We start from the raw sequence: 14,400 nt of genomic DNA on the forward strand, positions 1-14,400 counted from the left end.
CTATAGTCTCAATATCGAACGGGGAAGCTTCAACTCACCCACATCGAGTCTTTCTAGACACCCATGGACACCGCCCTGTCCTGACTGTGTTACATTAATATACACATCAAGAACAACTTTTCAGTTATAAATAATATTAATCTATCTTTCTATACTATTATATTATTCAAATTATATAAATTTAAATGATAACTAAAAGAGTTAATTATTATTAATCTAATTCTTGGCCGGATCCGGCCTACGTAGGGCGAGGAATTTCAAAAATTCGTTCCGTAAGCAAAAGATATTTCTTTCCCATGAGGCATTTCTGGGTCCTGAATTCCTACCCACAAGTGACCTGTGGGATGGGTTAGTCCAGGAATGTCATGCCCACAATACCTTTGACTTTCTTGTTTTGCGAAGCTACATGGTACGATAGCATACCCCCAGCGCCAAGTCCATTGAAGACAATGGGGTACGGGTCGCGTTCCAGCTCGAAACTATAAAATCGTCCGTGATTTGCACCCAATCGTTACATGACACTGGTTTGCCTCGCACTACTTGAGTGCATCCATATCCTGGCATATCAATAGCACAAGTTCGAAGCCTGCTGTATGTAAAGACACTCCAAGGATGCTCGACATTTGACGCCCGTTGGTGCCAACCCCATGATGAAGAATAACCAGAACTTTAGCTGCAGGGTTTGGCTACCAGTCAAATGGATTGTGCGAACATGGTTTTGCTAGCAGTCTTCTACAAGCGAGCTATCTTTGGTGAATGCTAGGTATTTCGGCTCTCATATGTAGGTGGAAATCCCATTTTCCGTTGAAGTGTAAGGGTTTGAGTCGTGAAATCACGTCAAGTCTCGAATCAATACCGACGTGTAGGAAAGCAAAATGCAACCTCTTAGAAGCTGATAGAGTCTGTTATTATTTTGTAAACTTTAGAGCTGTTTAAATAAACCATTACCTCAACCTGGCAAGCCGGACCCGCATTGCAAACCGTGAAAAATAGAGATAGTTGGCGTCGGAACCAAGGTTCCCCTGAATTTGCCTTCAGAGGCGCTTTGCTGGCCTCCACCATGCGCAGATCATTGGAATATCCATTCGAGACGTCCATTAAATGGAAATGCCGAGGCTTTCAGGAAATCGAATGCTATAATGAGTAAATTTTATCACAATAATATACGTGAAGTTCATTACCCGGCCCAAGGGGAGGTTTTAGTCTTCCGGCTCAGAAGGTAAAACGGTTAAGATCTGAGATATCGATAGCGGCAGCTGTCTCAAGACGTTCAACGGCCATGACAGTGTGACCATCTCTGTTGCCTTCTCACATGACGGCACACGCGTGATATCGGGTTCGAATGGTAAAACGATCAAGCTCTGGAACGTAGGAACACGAAAGCAGGATGCCTCCATACCAAACAATAGTTATAATATACTTAATGGATTAACCTTTATAATTTCCCTGACAGTAATTCGTAACAAAAACAGGATACCCTATGTGTATTGTATTGACAATTAGCGGCGGCGTCTTGAGTTGAGCCTCTCTACATCCTTTCTGGTTAGGATTCTGACGCTGTTGCCCATCGGGTAGCTGATAACGTATTTCACCCATGAACGGCGCACCCCAATTTCCATACAAGAATGGCGAAATATCAAGAGCCCAAAAATGCCAGTTCTGTATGGGAATTGGGTGCGCCATTCATGGGTGAAATACGTTAACAGATAAGATAAACACCTGACAGTTCGGCCACCTGCCGGAAAAGCTTCAAAATTCGAAAATATGAATTTTCAACCCCTCCCCCCCATATTGAGAAAACTGAAACACCATTTTACTCATTTCAAGCGCCTCTACTTCCTCTCTGCAGCCTTTTTTGCACGTAAATCAGCCTGTTTTGGCTCAATATTTTGTTCTTCTTCTTTGGCCTTCTCCATAGCAGATTTTATACTTGCAATCGAGAGAAATACGCTCTGTCGGTTCTTTTTGACCTGTTTCTTAGATTTTTGAATTCGAAATCCATCTAGCTGATGGGATTGGCGCACGTTATTGACCTGCGAGCGGCCCAAAGCTTTGGCTGTTCATTTGCACCATAAAACGCACACCTCTTGGAATCCGCGTTGTTCGAGAAAACTGATATAACGCGTCAATTACCTTTCGTTCGCTTTGAGGCGTCTGGAAGTATAGATTTGAGAGTAATTTGGAACTTGGAGGTGTACATGGCCTTTCTGCAGACTTCTAAATTTGAATTTGAGTCTAGTTGCGCGCATTAACACGATTTTATAGCATGATTCCTGACGCTTTGAAGCCCGATTTGATATGTAAACTAGTCAAATATTGACTTCATATCACCCTGTAAGCATCCAACAATTGACGCTTTTTGATAGGTGCAGCATCATGTAAGATGTGAAGTCTTCTTAATTTCTTCCCGATATGCGGTCTTAACATTGAAAAAACGCCAGAATCCAAAGGCTGCAACAAATGAGAAGCATGTGACGGTAAGAACAGCAGTCGCACTTTCTCAATATGGCATTTCCATAGAAAATCGATGGCCTCATGCGCGCAATGGCCATCCATTATCAAAAAGTCGATAACTATCGGCTTCCGGCTTCGTTTCCGGCAAGAAAATCTCTTCCAACCAGGCCTGTGCTATCGCCGATGAGGTAAATGCGATTGTAGTCTGTGTAAAGCACTAATATGGTGGTTTTTAAGATTCAAATCATGAAGAATTAGATATAGCCTCAATAATCGACACCCACTCGCGCGTTTCTGGATTTTGAACATAAGGCCTTTTTAAGAAGCTTTGCAAAGCACTCAGTAATTCATACATAAGCCTAATTTATGTAAGCCCATGCTCATCCATATTCCAAATATGGCAGTCGGGGACCTTATATTCAGCTATTATAGCCTTATATTGGTCAAAAAACTCATTAGCCTCAGGCTGCGTTCCCAATATTCTTTTGGGGTCAATTTTTCGTCCTATGCGCGTGGCTATCTCAGGATGGCGTTGTTTGAATCGCTGCACCCATCCTTTCCCTATAAAATGTTTCTCCCCATTTTGCCGAAGAATATAAGCTGCCATTTCTCGTGTAAATGGGATCGAGGGAGGCCTTCCTTGTGAATCCAAATCCAGGATCCAATTTACTAATAGCTTCTCTTCGGTAGGAGTCAAAATCTGGTCTCTAGTGTGCGCGCTTCGATAATCTTTGCAGCCGTTGATTCGGCTGCCTAAGGTCGATCGAGGCACATTGTATGCCTTCGCTGCTGCGCGGACCGATTTAATTGTTCCAGATTCCAAATCTTGAAGCGCTGCCTGAATCGAGGCCTCATTTTGAGGACTTTTTGGCATCTTCTTGTTGAGTGGGAGGTTTGTAAAATTCAAGCGACGCGTTGTTGCAAGGTGGCCGAACTCGTGGTCTTACACCATAAACCTAGATCATGCATGATTCCGCTAGGGCAAGTATAACCGAACGTGGAAAAAACGCTACGTCGGCCCGACTCGGATTCACTGAAGTTTCGGGACCATTCTGTCTTCGCGCAAGCAAAGAGAGTGTAAAAAACACAAAAACAAAAAGGAAAATTTACATACAACAGCTGGGATTCGCTGGTGGTCACCCACCCAACTACTAACCAGCCGGCGTGTGGCTTAAGTACGGCTGAGCGGACGGGAAGCCCTGTTTTCCACACCCTATGGTCGTATGTGGAAGAAATTTTATTTAAAAGAGTCATGATACCAAGAATAGCACTAGCATTACTAAACCCGAAACACCAGCAGAAGTGGGAGAAGATCTTTCAACTAGAGAACGACGGAGTACGTGCGGTCACCATCGTTCCACTTAAAAATACTCGGGCCTTTCGGTATCTTCGCATATCTACAATCAGACTGGAAATATAATTATATTCTGTAATGCCAAGAATTAACAATTCTCAGAACGACAAGGCATAGATCCCTTGCTAGATCTGCCTCTGGTGTACGACAATTGATCAATCCTTGATACCATACTAGTACAGCGCTCAACGAAATAGATGTTAAGAACATCCAAGTACATACTGAAACTACATAGAATTTAAATTTATAGTATTTTTAAACATCGGAATGTTAATGACAAATGCTTAAGTTAAATCTTTTGTGAATATCCATTCCTTATATTTTTACTAATAAAAACAAGGAATTTACTTGTTGAAAGAGCGGTGAGCTGTATAATAACTGCCAGAGATGGCCTGCAGATGTGAGCAGACAACAAAACAGGCATGATTATCAAGATACTGCATGAGGAAGCTACGCTCCGATTTGCCGTTTAATAAACTTCAGCTAGCCGTTAACGACGACGATAAGTTATAAAAAAATTATTAAATAATTATTGAAATAATCAAGATATTTCAGAAATACATAATATTACAGTGTAATTTCCAAAAATATATACACTGGCAGTGTGGAGGAATTATAGGAAGACTTGTCTATATAAACACACTCATTTCTATATATCTAGTCTACCTTATCAGAGTTCTATAATATAAGTTAATTTGATTACATTGACAGGGTCAGCAAGACAATCATACTTGAAGTTTCATAGCACTTCAAGTCATTTCTCTTACTTTAGTTATATTCTACATTTATTAATCTGTTCGGTAATCTTAGTATATCGTTATTAGTTACCCTCAAGGAACCTCTGTGTGGTTCAAATCATGAAATTTCTATAGAAGGTTCCAGTGAGTTATAGACCGCCTATTTTGCTATGAAGGAGTTTTAAATGAGGTCATGTCAGTTGCGTGATTGGCGAGTAATACATCGAACAGTAATTGTGATAGATTTGACGATCAACTCTAATGCGAAACCGGCGGTAGGTGATCGTACCAATTAGAAAATCTGAATTTCTTCCTATTCATGACGTTATTAGTCAACCAAAGACCCCCGTACATCGCGGCAGAGGCTGGGTCGAGGACCGCCGACAAGACACTTGGGGTCCTAAAGAGGCTCGTTAGCTACGCAAAGGGCAGAAATGAGTAAGATGACAACTGGGAAATAAACATACCCGTAATGAGCGAAGGAATCGTATTCCGCCTTAGCATTATTTATAATATTTCCGAGTGTAGCAGTGATAAACAGCTGCCATTCGAAGGATATAGAGAACCCGTTGCCTACATCTCTATTGTACCAGCTGTCGAAAACCAGTAAATCTTAGTGAATGGCCTCGTAGTGACGCAGAACTGATTCCAAACGTCCGGGAGGTTCATATATTGGAAGACCATTCCTATGTAAGACGTGGACATGGTTAGATTTGAGACTCTGCGCTGTGGAAAGCCAAAGACCTTAACTTGCCTATTTCCTTGGCTGCTTGCAGCTGTGCATCTGGAGTCATGCGTGAATACTTGCCCTTGTTAGTTGTCGCTTTATTGCTGAACATCTGTAGATTCCCGACATTATGTCAGCCCCAGTCTGGGGGGAAAAATAAATGTAGAGAGGTAGAAACACTTACAAGGCCTTTCTTGCCGTTGGGTCTCGCTAGAAAAATAGTCAGGCGATCGAGATGGCCTTCACTTCCTAACTCGGATAGAAGGACCTTGATTAAAGGCCTTTTTTTTGTTCCACTCCACGGGTATCCTTGCTCCGGGCTCGTTATGTATTTGTCCGTGTCTTCGCATAAGAACTTGGTGAATACTTGGTTGTCAGACGGGTTTTGTCCTTTTAAAATGCCTTGATCTAGCCAGTAGGTGAAGAAATCGCCAATCAGCTGGCCCTCAAGAACGTGTTCAGCTGTGATTGATTAATGTTAGCAAACCTTGTCTTTGTCCGTCACTAGGGAAAGGGGTTGGGGGTGGGAGAAGTTGCACTTTGGTAATCGGTTCGGACTTGTTGCATCTTGGTGGGGTTGGTCTCCTCGGGGATCCAGGTCGTATCATAGTTGTCCAATTTGCCAACAGTCCAGTCGATGCAACTGGCGCTTGTGTTGCCGTAATATTTGGGGATACTATTCCACTTTCCACCATCAGCAGTCTCCCAGGGCCAGTTGTGGGCCTTTGAGAATGACGGGTATCTGCCATCTCCGAGGACCCACTCCTCTTCGCCGCAGACACTAACTTTCTTGTAACTCATAGTCGCCGTTCCAACTCTCCGCTGGTCCAGCTCATGCAAGTCTTCGTCCTCGTCATCGTTCCTCTTATAGATGCCACCAGTGCTTATGGGATACCGGCCAGTTGGCCAATCTCCATCTTCCGAATTTGAATACGAGTCGCAATCAGGGCAATCTGTCATATCACTCAAAGCCGGAAACAGGTATGGCATGCAGGAGGAGCCGCAGCAGCTTCCGAATGATAATATTCTTTCCCCACAAAAGAGACAACGGCCTTTGCCCCAGCTCCACAGATTCTGGGCACCGTCCAACAAATTGGAGACCTGGCCAAGCATGCCACCCTTAGTAAAATCATCGAGCGTTGGTAATTGGCCGGATTGGATGCCAAGGCCATCCAAATAATAAGTGGGATCGGCTCTGGAAACGAGAGACTCGTCGTCGCTGCGCCTTTGCTACCGAGAACAGTAGTAACGCCAACTTTATTGGGATAGCATACTCCCTGGTTGGGCTCCAGCACCAACAGATCTTCTCTGTCGCGCCAAGCCACACCCTGATAACTCGAATTACCCGTTATCTCTTGTCTGTTTGTTAAGGCGTTAGTTAATACTTCTTCGGCTAGAATCTATCGGAATTGAACAAGGTAGATGGATAAATGCTTACATTCCCTGATTACCTTGCGAGATGCTCGTTATCGTCTGGTAATCCGAGCATGATAAATCACCAGTACCCCCTTGTCCGTTGTCTCCCGGGGTGAAAGTGAATTGCGAGGCTGTATCGTAGGACATGTAGATCTAAGGAGAATAGCATCAGCCCGATATATATATGCAAAATCCCACCTTGGTCCTCCCTTCTCGTTCAAAACTGCTCTATCGACTTTGAACGCCGCCGCAGCCGTTTCTTGTAATATCCCAGCTTCTCCATCGTGTCCCGATCTACATAAGGCCGCTCAAATTCAGGTTCAAATACATCTCTCACCACCCCATAGCCAAACTGTACACTATTCTTATCATAAAGTATTCCAAAAGGGTTCTTTCCAGCCCCATAAAGAAACTCCTCAACTTCATTATCTATCCAAATTGCCCGTCCAATCATCTTACTAGTTCTGAGCGAATTAACTCCAATTACTACCTTTGGCCGGGCCCACTTCTCTCTTTTCTGCCAGCTGCCCAGTCTTTTTCGCATCTCAGCTAACATATCATGATAATTTCCTTCTGGATCTAAAAATATCAAAAAACTCAGCTCTACAGATCTTAGAGTCTCTGGCAAGGCAGCTAGAAATTCTATCACGTCCGCCTGCTTCACCAGGAACTGAGATAACGCGAAGTGACGTAGACGGTGCCATCTATCCACTGGAAAGATGCTCCTCAGTGGAATAAAGTTCTTCATATCTCCATCACTTCCCGCATGAGCAGCTGGGTCTGGCTCAACACTAGTAGATAGCGCTATATGCTCCAGATCTGGGGCACCTGCTAGCATCCGGCTAAGATTTCCGTTACGGAAGGACACCCAGTCATTGTGCCACTCGCCACCAACAATAAGGGCGAGGTCAAGCTGCTTAAAGCCTGGTTGCTGGAGTAGCGCTATAAGGTCGTTATATTCTCTACATGGACTTTCAAAGATGCGGCAGCTAATTCCACTGAGTAGGCCTACAGCATCTAGAACCAGCTCTGTAACATGATGATGATCTCGCATTTTAGCCAGAATCTGCGTCACCATGCGGAATCCGTGCCACGGATCCATACTAGCGTCGTCAAGGTCCCCAGAGGGAGGTGCCTCTGGCCCAGAGATAGGCGTCTTAGGGGCCAGCCAGCCGTAGCGGATTGGATAGTTGAGCTCACGTGGGAAGTTGCGAATCATTGGGGTCTGATACAGCGGGTGGAACAGAACCCCATGGGTGGCAGGAGTGATAGTGACTCGCCTAAGAGAAGGAAACCGCTCTAAGGCATAATGTAATGCGGAGACATCAGCTCCAGATGTAAGGACTGTTTTCTGCTGCTGGAATAAAGTCTGGTAATATGTCCAGGCCTCCTTGACTGAGATTAGCGCAGCAGCACGCTGAGCTGTGACAACATGGATTGGAAGATCAGGATCATCAGGCTTTACATGCTGAGTCAATATATGATGTAGATTCTCCTCAAGTTCGTGTCTGAACCAAGCTGGAGGCTTGTCATTGTTAGGGGATGTCTCATCGTCTGAGGAGTCAGAATATTGATAGTCTCGTGTGATGGCCAGCAATGAATCATCCCAGACAATTTCAACAATGCCCCTGCGATAAGTTTCGTCATTAGCGATGGCCCTTGCGACTTTGATATTACGTGGATTAGCTGATATGAAGACGCGGTCAAGTCGCAAGCGTACAGTATTACGGAGGCCTCTACAAGTCAGACGGGCGTTTTTGAGATCGCGGTTCGGCAGAAGCTCGAAAATAGACGTGAGCAGCTCTAAGGGGAGGTGGAACAAGTAGCTATAATTGATAGCTGAGGTCAAAGGATCTGAACTCATAGCAGCTGACAGCAGTTGGCGACTGGAAAGTTGAAAGCGAGATGAAGTGCATGCGGGGTTGCTTCTTACTCTTAGAATCTATTTCCACTAACCGTGCCCTCTGTACGGCAGCCGATAGTGAGGCTGCGTGCTCATAAATCAAAATTACGTGTGTCGATAAAGCTTTACTAGTGAACTACGAATTATGTCGCTAAACCGCTTATCGTCCGCCGTACTCCATCGCCCCAACCGCTCCCGTTGTTGGTGCACACTGGCTCAATCCAAATTTTTTATAATTATTATAACAAATAAAAAATTATATATATTATTTTTATTTTATATAATATATTTTTTAATTATTTAACTTTATATTTTTTCAATAATTATAAATATTCTTATAAAATAGTGGGTTCTTTCAAGGACGCCATATGAAGTCCTAAAATGCAGCTCTCAGCAGCTCGTAGTCAATGGCAAATCCTTGTTAACCGCCTTATTGCTTCAAAAGGTCGCGGGGACTTGCCGAGCCGCCAACAATCCGCTCATTGTTGCCAAGAAACATGTTTGCTTCAGTAACCTCAGGCAAGACGCTCATTATGTTTCGTTTTGTTCCTTATATTTCCATAGATCACCATACATAACCAATCAAATATTCTCAAATTGTGACTTATTCACCTTAAAATATGACTGTCGTTAAGGATCGCTTCTAGTCCCCAGACAAAGCTTTCTTGTGGCCTCGGTCTTGCTGGGGTCAAATTGGACCCCATTTTGGCGTCCCGTCGGCCGCGCTAGCGGCTAGTTTCAACGTTCGGCTGACCTCTGTTGCTGACCTGCTCTGGGCTATAAGGCCGATATCATCCATAAATGATAGTGACAGGGCCTCTGGAGCTTGTTCCTCAATAGCCCGAAGGGAGCTCCTGATATAGAGGAAGAGGATTGGCGAGACTGGGGATCTCTGGGGGAGCTTGAATTTGATAGGCCTCTTTGGGCCAGTATGGCTATCAATAATAAGGCTTACCCGGCGGTCGGTCAAAAAGGACTCGATCCGGAGAATGAGGCCCTTATCACGGCCTGTGGTGTTCAGGGCGCCTGTCAGCTTATTAGGGTCAACATGATCGAAGGCGCTGTTAATGCCAATAAAGAGCGCCCTAGTTATGAAGCTTGTTGGCCCACCCTCGTTGCACCTGGTGCATAAAGATTAGGGTGGTCAACCGTTGCGCGGCTGTGGCGTCCCCCCATTTGCCCAGGTTGTAGGACCCCCTGGGCCTCGCAGTGGCTGGTTATCAAGATTGCCGCCAATTTCTCCACTACCTTCCCTAGACAGCTTAAGATATCTTATATATTGACTTATTTAAAATATTTGGTACCTATGATCTAGTTCAGAACCCAAGAAAACGCCCCTCTAGCAGTTCCATCTGCATCCTGTTTCCGACATCAACCTTGTCTTCTAGGTTAAAGCGACCAGCCCTGCTTTTAAAATCTAGGATCAAACTTTGAAGCCCGACTTTATACTTGAGCAGTCTTCGGGTCAGCCATCGTCTCACCTAGAGCGACCTCTTCATGTTTTTTGTCGACCATAGCCGACATCCCAAATCCCACACAGAGAGCCATAGCAACGATCTCCTCAAGCACACTCATGCACAAGTAGATAGTGTCGTTGCCTCCTCCGGGGGTAAAATTATGGTTGGTGCTATAATCGCCTATCGCTGAGTAGACCAGCCGGACTAACAGGAACGGCCACGAAAGAATGATAGCAAAGAACAACTTCTTTTGCCACACCTTGATTGAGAACCAAAGTTGGAAGCCCAGCCAAACCGCCAGCGCGCTCATGATAACAAATACGGCCAAGAATATGCCCATGGCCGCCTTGATTTCGCTATTTGGGTGGAAGGAACTTTTGTCATCGAGGATGCTGACTCCCACGATACCGAGGATGAGGCCTAGGAAGCCGGCGAGGGTCACCAGTCTGAGGAGCCGGGGATTAATATTTTGCTCGGTATCGCTAGTAGAGACACCTTTTGTTAGTTTAAAGTAATTTAGAATTGACATTCGCCAACTCACATTTGTCCCAGAAGTCCGATATAGGTCAGCAGCAGAGGTGCAACCCCGATCAGCTCACAAACGATCGCCGCGATGTAGATCCTCTCCGAGGTATTGTTGATTGTCACCAGCGTACAGATGCTACCGATTATTCGTAGGAGGGCGAGCGTGACTACAAATCGCCAGCTCTTCCCTCCAGCTCTCCATCCAATTCGTTTCCATATGAGTATTCCTATGACGAATAGCACAGGAAATACTATGAGCTGGATGATGGCGATGCCGTCGCGGTAGTCCACAGTGCCCATTTTGTCGTATAATAGTATCGTGGTACTATAGTAGCGAGAAGATGGAGAGGAATTTGATTTCCATCCGGAATGAGACCTATTGGTCTGCTTTTATGTTCCTAAGCCTTGTGAAACCCCCCACAGCTGCCGCAACACCGCCTACTCAGAATAGTCGTCCTTGCCGTTATCATCGTCATTATTATTCGGTCATTATTTTCCGTTGATTGGCGGAGCATCTCATCTCCCTACATAGGATTAGCCCTATATATCTATAATCAGCTAATTTATAGACCCTTATTTCAGCTATATCTAAAATTGGTAAAACGCGTATAAATCTATTAATACGACTGTTAAAAATATATATTATGGAGTACGCCGCAATTGAGCTAAAGAAATAAGCACTATAACCTAGTAACACAGTGGCTCTTCTAAAAGTTTCTATAGATAATCCGTTGTTGATTTGTTAATCTCCTATGTCCCAGAAAAACGTAGTCTTAAGAGAGCTTTGCTAGGCTTGAATAAGAAAGGAGCCTTAACAACCCTTCTCTATGTTACATAGATGGCACCTCATGATCGTATTCAAATTCAATAAAGGTGTAATGATATATTTGCTTCCTTCGTGTTTCTTCCAAGTAACCTTATCAAGAACAAAAAGGGGATAAAGACCGTTGGGGGCCGATCAACCAGGAACATGGCTTCTGGATGGTTCAGCCGGAACCTGCATTTACGCGCCTCAGCTCCGAGAACCTTAAAATCTAACATCTAATTATGACGCAACACATGGTCAATTAGTCGTGGCTTGTTGGTGGTTGTTGGATCTAGACCATGCGCTGATTGGGCAAGCATCTCACCTACCAAGATAGGACTAGCTCAGTAGACCTATAATTGTTAGAGAATATGGGCTAATTTTGGGAGGCTCCATTTGACCAATTAGATGAAAACACTTGTAATAATGAGGGGTTTGAAATCTTCAAAACCGAGGACATCCCCCCCTAGTAAATTGGGTGCAAGTTTGTCAATTACACACAACTATCTGAAGTTTCCAGAATGTTTCACGCAAGTAACGCAGGGTAAAATTGCCACGCTAAATCCAGCAATGATTAGCCCGCATTAGTCATTCACCCCTATCTAGAATAGGTAAAGCCTTCGCAAATCTTAACCTTAATAAGGTTGGGGATTATTATAGTGTTTTTCACGTCACCTCGCATAAAAACTGGAGGTCGACGTGTATTTGCGATTAAGGAGAATCTTGAGCTCCGTTGGAGAATGCTTCGAGAACTTGGCGAATGCCTTGTAGTCAGCACCAGGCTGAAAATTCGGATTTTCTTTTCCTTTAGCAGATAAATATGTCCCCGTATACTAGGGCTCGCGGAAGAGTTTCTAGGAGTTGTGGGAACTGTCGAGCTATCAAGAGGCGCGTGAGTCGTCCTGTCTTCTCAAGTTTACTCAGCCAATGTTAATTGTACCGTGTCTCTGTTCAGTGCGACCAGCAGCTTCCCCATTGCGGGCAGTGCGTTCGACTACGTGAAAAATGCCCCGGTTACCGAGATGAATGGGAGCTTGTCTTCCGCGACCAGACTAACAGGACCATTAAGCGCTCCAAAGAGCAAAGGGCCAAAGGAACTGCCAGTAACCTACCCCCGCCTACTTCCAACTTGAGAACCCGCGTAGATGAGATAGGAGTCAACTATTTTTTCCGCCACTTCGTCATCGGCGGCCGATCCAATTCCCGCGGATGCCTCAACTACATTCCGTCTGTTTATCATGCCGATGGCGAGCAATTTACATTGGTTGCTAGCATGGCAGCCGTAGGCCTTGTGGCATTGGCTAATTTGACTCAACATCCCGAGTTGGCCAGCCACGCGAGAGCCAAATACTTGGAGGCAATCCAGAAGGTGAATGCTGCGTTGGCATCGCCTGTCGAGTCCGTCAAGGACAGCACCTTGATGTCAGTAATTTCGTTGGGGGTGTTTGAGCACGTTTCTGGATATGAATCGTTTGCTCGACATGTCCATGGCGCTGCAGCACTGGTGGCTGCCCGAGGCAAGAGCCAATTCTCCAGTCCTGTCAGACAACTCATGTTTAATCAAGTGCGCACAGATCTGGTGCTTGCATGTTTCCGTGGTACAGAACCATTTCCGGAGAATATTTTAGAGCTACAGGAAGAGGCAGCCAAGCACGCAGACACCTCTACTGCGTGGTGGCTCATGGGGGTGCTGGGTACCCGATGCGCTAGACTACTCACGAGCGTCAGGGATAATCAAACGACTGAGGAAATCTCTTGGTCCGAATTGCTGGAGGAAGCAACTGTGTTGGAGCGTGACTTTGAATCCCTCGTTCCTGTCCTCGCTATACAGGAACCATTTACAACCGTCCGAGCATCTGATGGGGACCCAAACATAATTCATAATGGTTTCATTTACCACTTTAAGGATCCTTGGTCCATCAGGCTTTGGGTCAATTTGCGAACTCTTCAAATGGTTACCAGTGAGATCATTTACTTCGTTTTGATCAAGATTCTCGCGGAGGATCTCGCACCGTCCGTCCGGGAGCATATGAAGCTGGTACTCCGAAGAACACTGCACACACTGTCCAGACTGGGGGACAACATCCTTGCCATCGTTCCACAGGCTTTAGAATTCATGTCCTCGACACCTAATGCTTGCCCCACTATCGGCTTCTCCTTCCAAGGCAGCGTGGCGGGTGGTTATATGCTTACTTGGGGTCTCTACATGGTAGGGAAATGCTTGGCCACGAAAAGTGAAACTCGAAAGTTGGTCATCCAACTTCTCCAGAACATCGGTAGGAGCACAGGCATCTCAGTCGCGCTGCAGCTGGTCGAGAATGTAATAAAGATTGATCGAATGGTCGCTGAGTATCATTCATCTAATTCTTAACGTTTAGGTTCTGGTATCAGCTCACCTACCACATGCTATCGAATGAAGATGCATACATGTATTACATTTCAATTATTAGTGACGCTTAAAATGGCGTTAAAGAGGACTATTCCTGACCTCTAATAGCCTGTTTCATAGTGATATAGAGTTTATCTATATTAGGACACGCGCGATTGACACCCCCGATCAAAGATTTTCAATCTCCTTTTAGAACACGCAGGGATATATAGCTTCTCAACCTCCTTGCACTTAGCTAGGTAAAACAGCCCTCGGTTTTTTACAGAGATTTAGCGTTACAATATTCACAATTGCATACGAACGCAGTAGGTGCCTCATTAAAAAGTCTTGATTTGGAGTAGGGGATATTTTGGCAAGCTATTGAATAATTGCGTTGATGTTCTCCTCTAGCTTCCGACCTTCCTTCCATACAAGACCTTATTTGTATTGTCACTGTATAGCGATTCTTATTCTTATCGTAAATTACTGGGCCTTTAGGTGATATGTACATTTTAGTAGTTTATATAGATCTAAAGCTACGAAACCCCACAGTGGCCTAAATTTCAGTGTCTCTGTATTGCCCCTCATTTTCTAGCCAAGTCGCTGGTCAAAGTTCGATAACTTCATCGCCAGCTAACCTGGCATGTCCGTCGC

The 14,400-nt window shown here is 44.8% G+C and overlaps 3 protein-coding genes across 3 annotated transcripts; 1 reads left to right on the top strand and 2 right to left on the bottom strand.

Moving 5' to 3' along the window:
- Positions 1 to 6,905: 6,905 nt before the first annotated feature.
- Positions 6,906 to 8,552, bottom strand: BGW36DRAFT_342962 (uncharacterized protein; the record flags this gene model as incomplete). Its single annotated transcript, XM_046213139.1, has 1 exon — positions 6,906 to 8,552. One exon carries the CDS (start codon positions 8,550 to 8,552, stop codon positions 6,906 to 6,908), a length of 1,647 nt encoding a protein of 548 aa, XP_046071216.1.
- A 1,482-nt stretch (positions 8,553 to 10,034) lies between these two features.
- Positions 10,035 to 10,873, bottom strand: BGW36DRAFT_297538 (uncharacterized protein; the record flags this gene model as incomplete). The annotated part of the gene is made up of 2 exons (XM_046211365.1): positions 10,035 to 10,530; positions 10,590 to 10,873. The coding sequence occupies 2 exons, from the start codon at positions 10,871 to 10,873 to the stop codon at positions 10,035 to 10,037; spliced, it is 780 nt and encodes a 259-aa protein (XP_046071217.1).
- Positions 10,874 to 11,866: 993 nt separating this feature from the next.
- BGW36DRAFT_342964 (uncharacterized protein) lies at positions 11,867 to 14,079 on the top strand. The gene is made up of 2 exons (XM_046213140.1): positions 11,867 to 12,270; positions 12,334 to 14,079. Exons 1-2 carry the CDS (start codon positions 12,199 to 12,201, stop codon positions 13,747 to 13,749), a joined length of 1,488 nt encoding a protein of 495 aa, XP_046071218.1. The 5' UTR covers positions 11,867 to 12,198; the 3' UTR covers positions 13,750 to 14,079.
- Positions 14,080 to 14,400: the final 321 nt, after the last annotated feature.

This window comes from Talaromyces proteolyticus, assembly GCF_021365285.1.
Source record: "Talaromyces proteolyticus strain PMI_201 chromosome Unknown BGW36scaffold_7, whole genome shotgun sequence".
In the NCBI taxonomy this organism is placed as follows: domain Eukaryota; kingdom Fungi; phylum Ascomycota; class Eurotiomycetes; order Eurotiales; family Trichocomaceae; genus Talaromyces; species Talaromyces proteolyticus.

Bases quoted from the DNA above. Each gene is read 5' to 3' on its own strand.
- BGW36DRAFT_342964 (XM_046213140.1), top strand. From the start codon at position 12,199: ATGTCCCCGTATACTAGGGCTCGCGGAAGAGTTTCTAGGAGTTGTGGG. The intron at 12,271-12,333 runs GTGAGTCGTCCT...GTCTCTGTTCAG, and splicing joins GTCGAGCTATCAAGAGGCGC to TGCGACCAGCAGCTTCCCCA.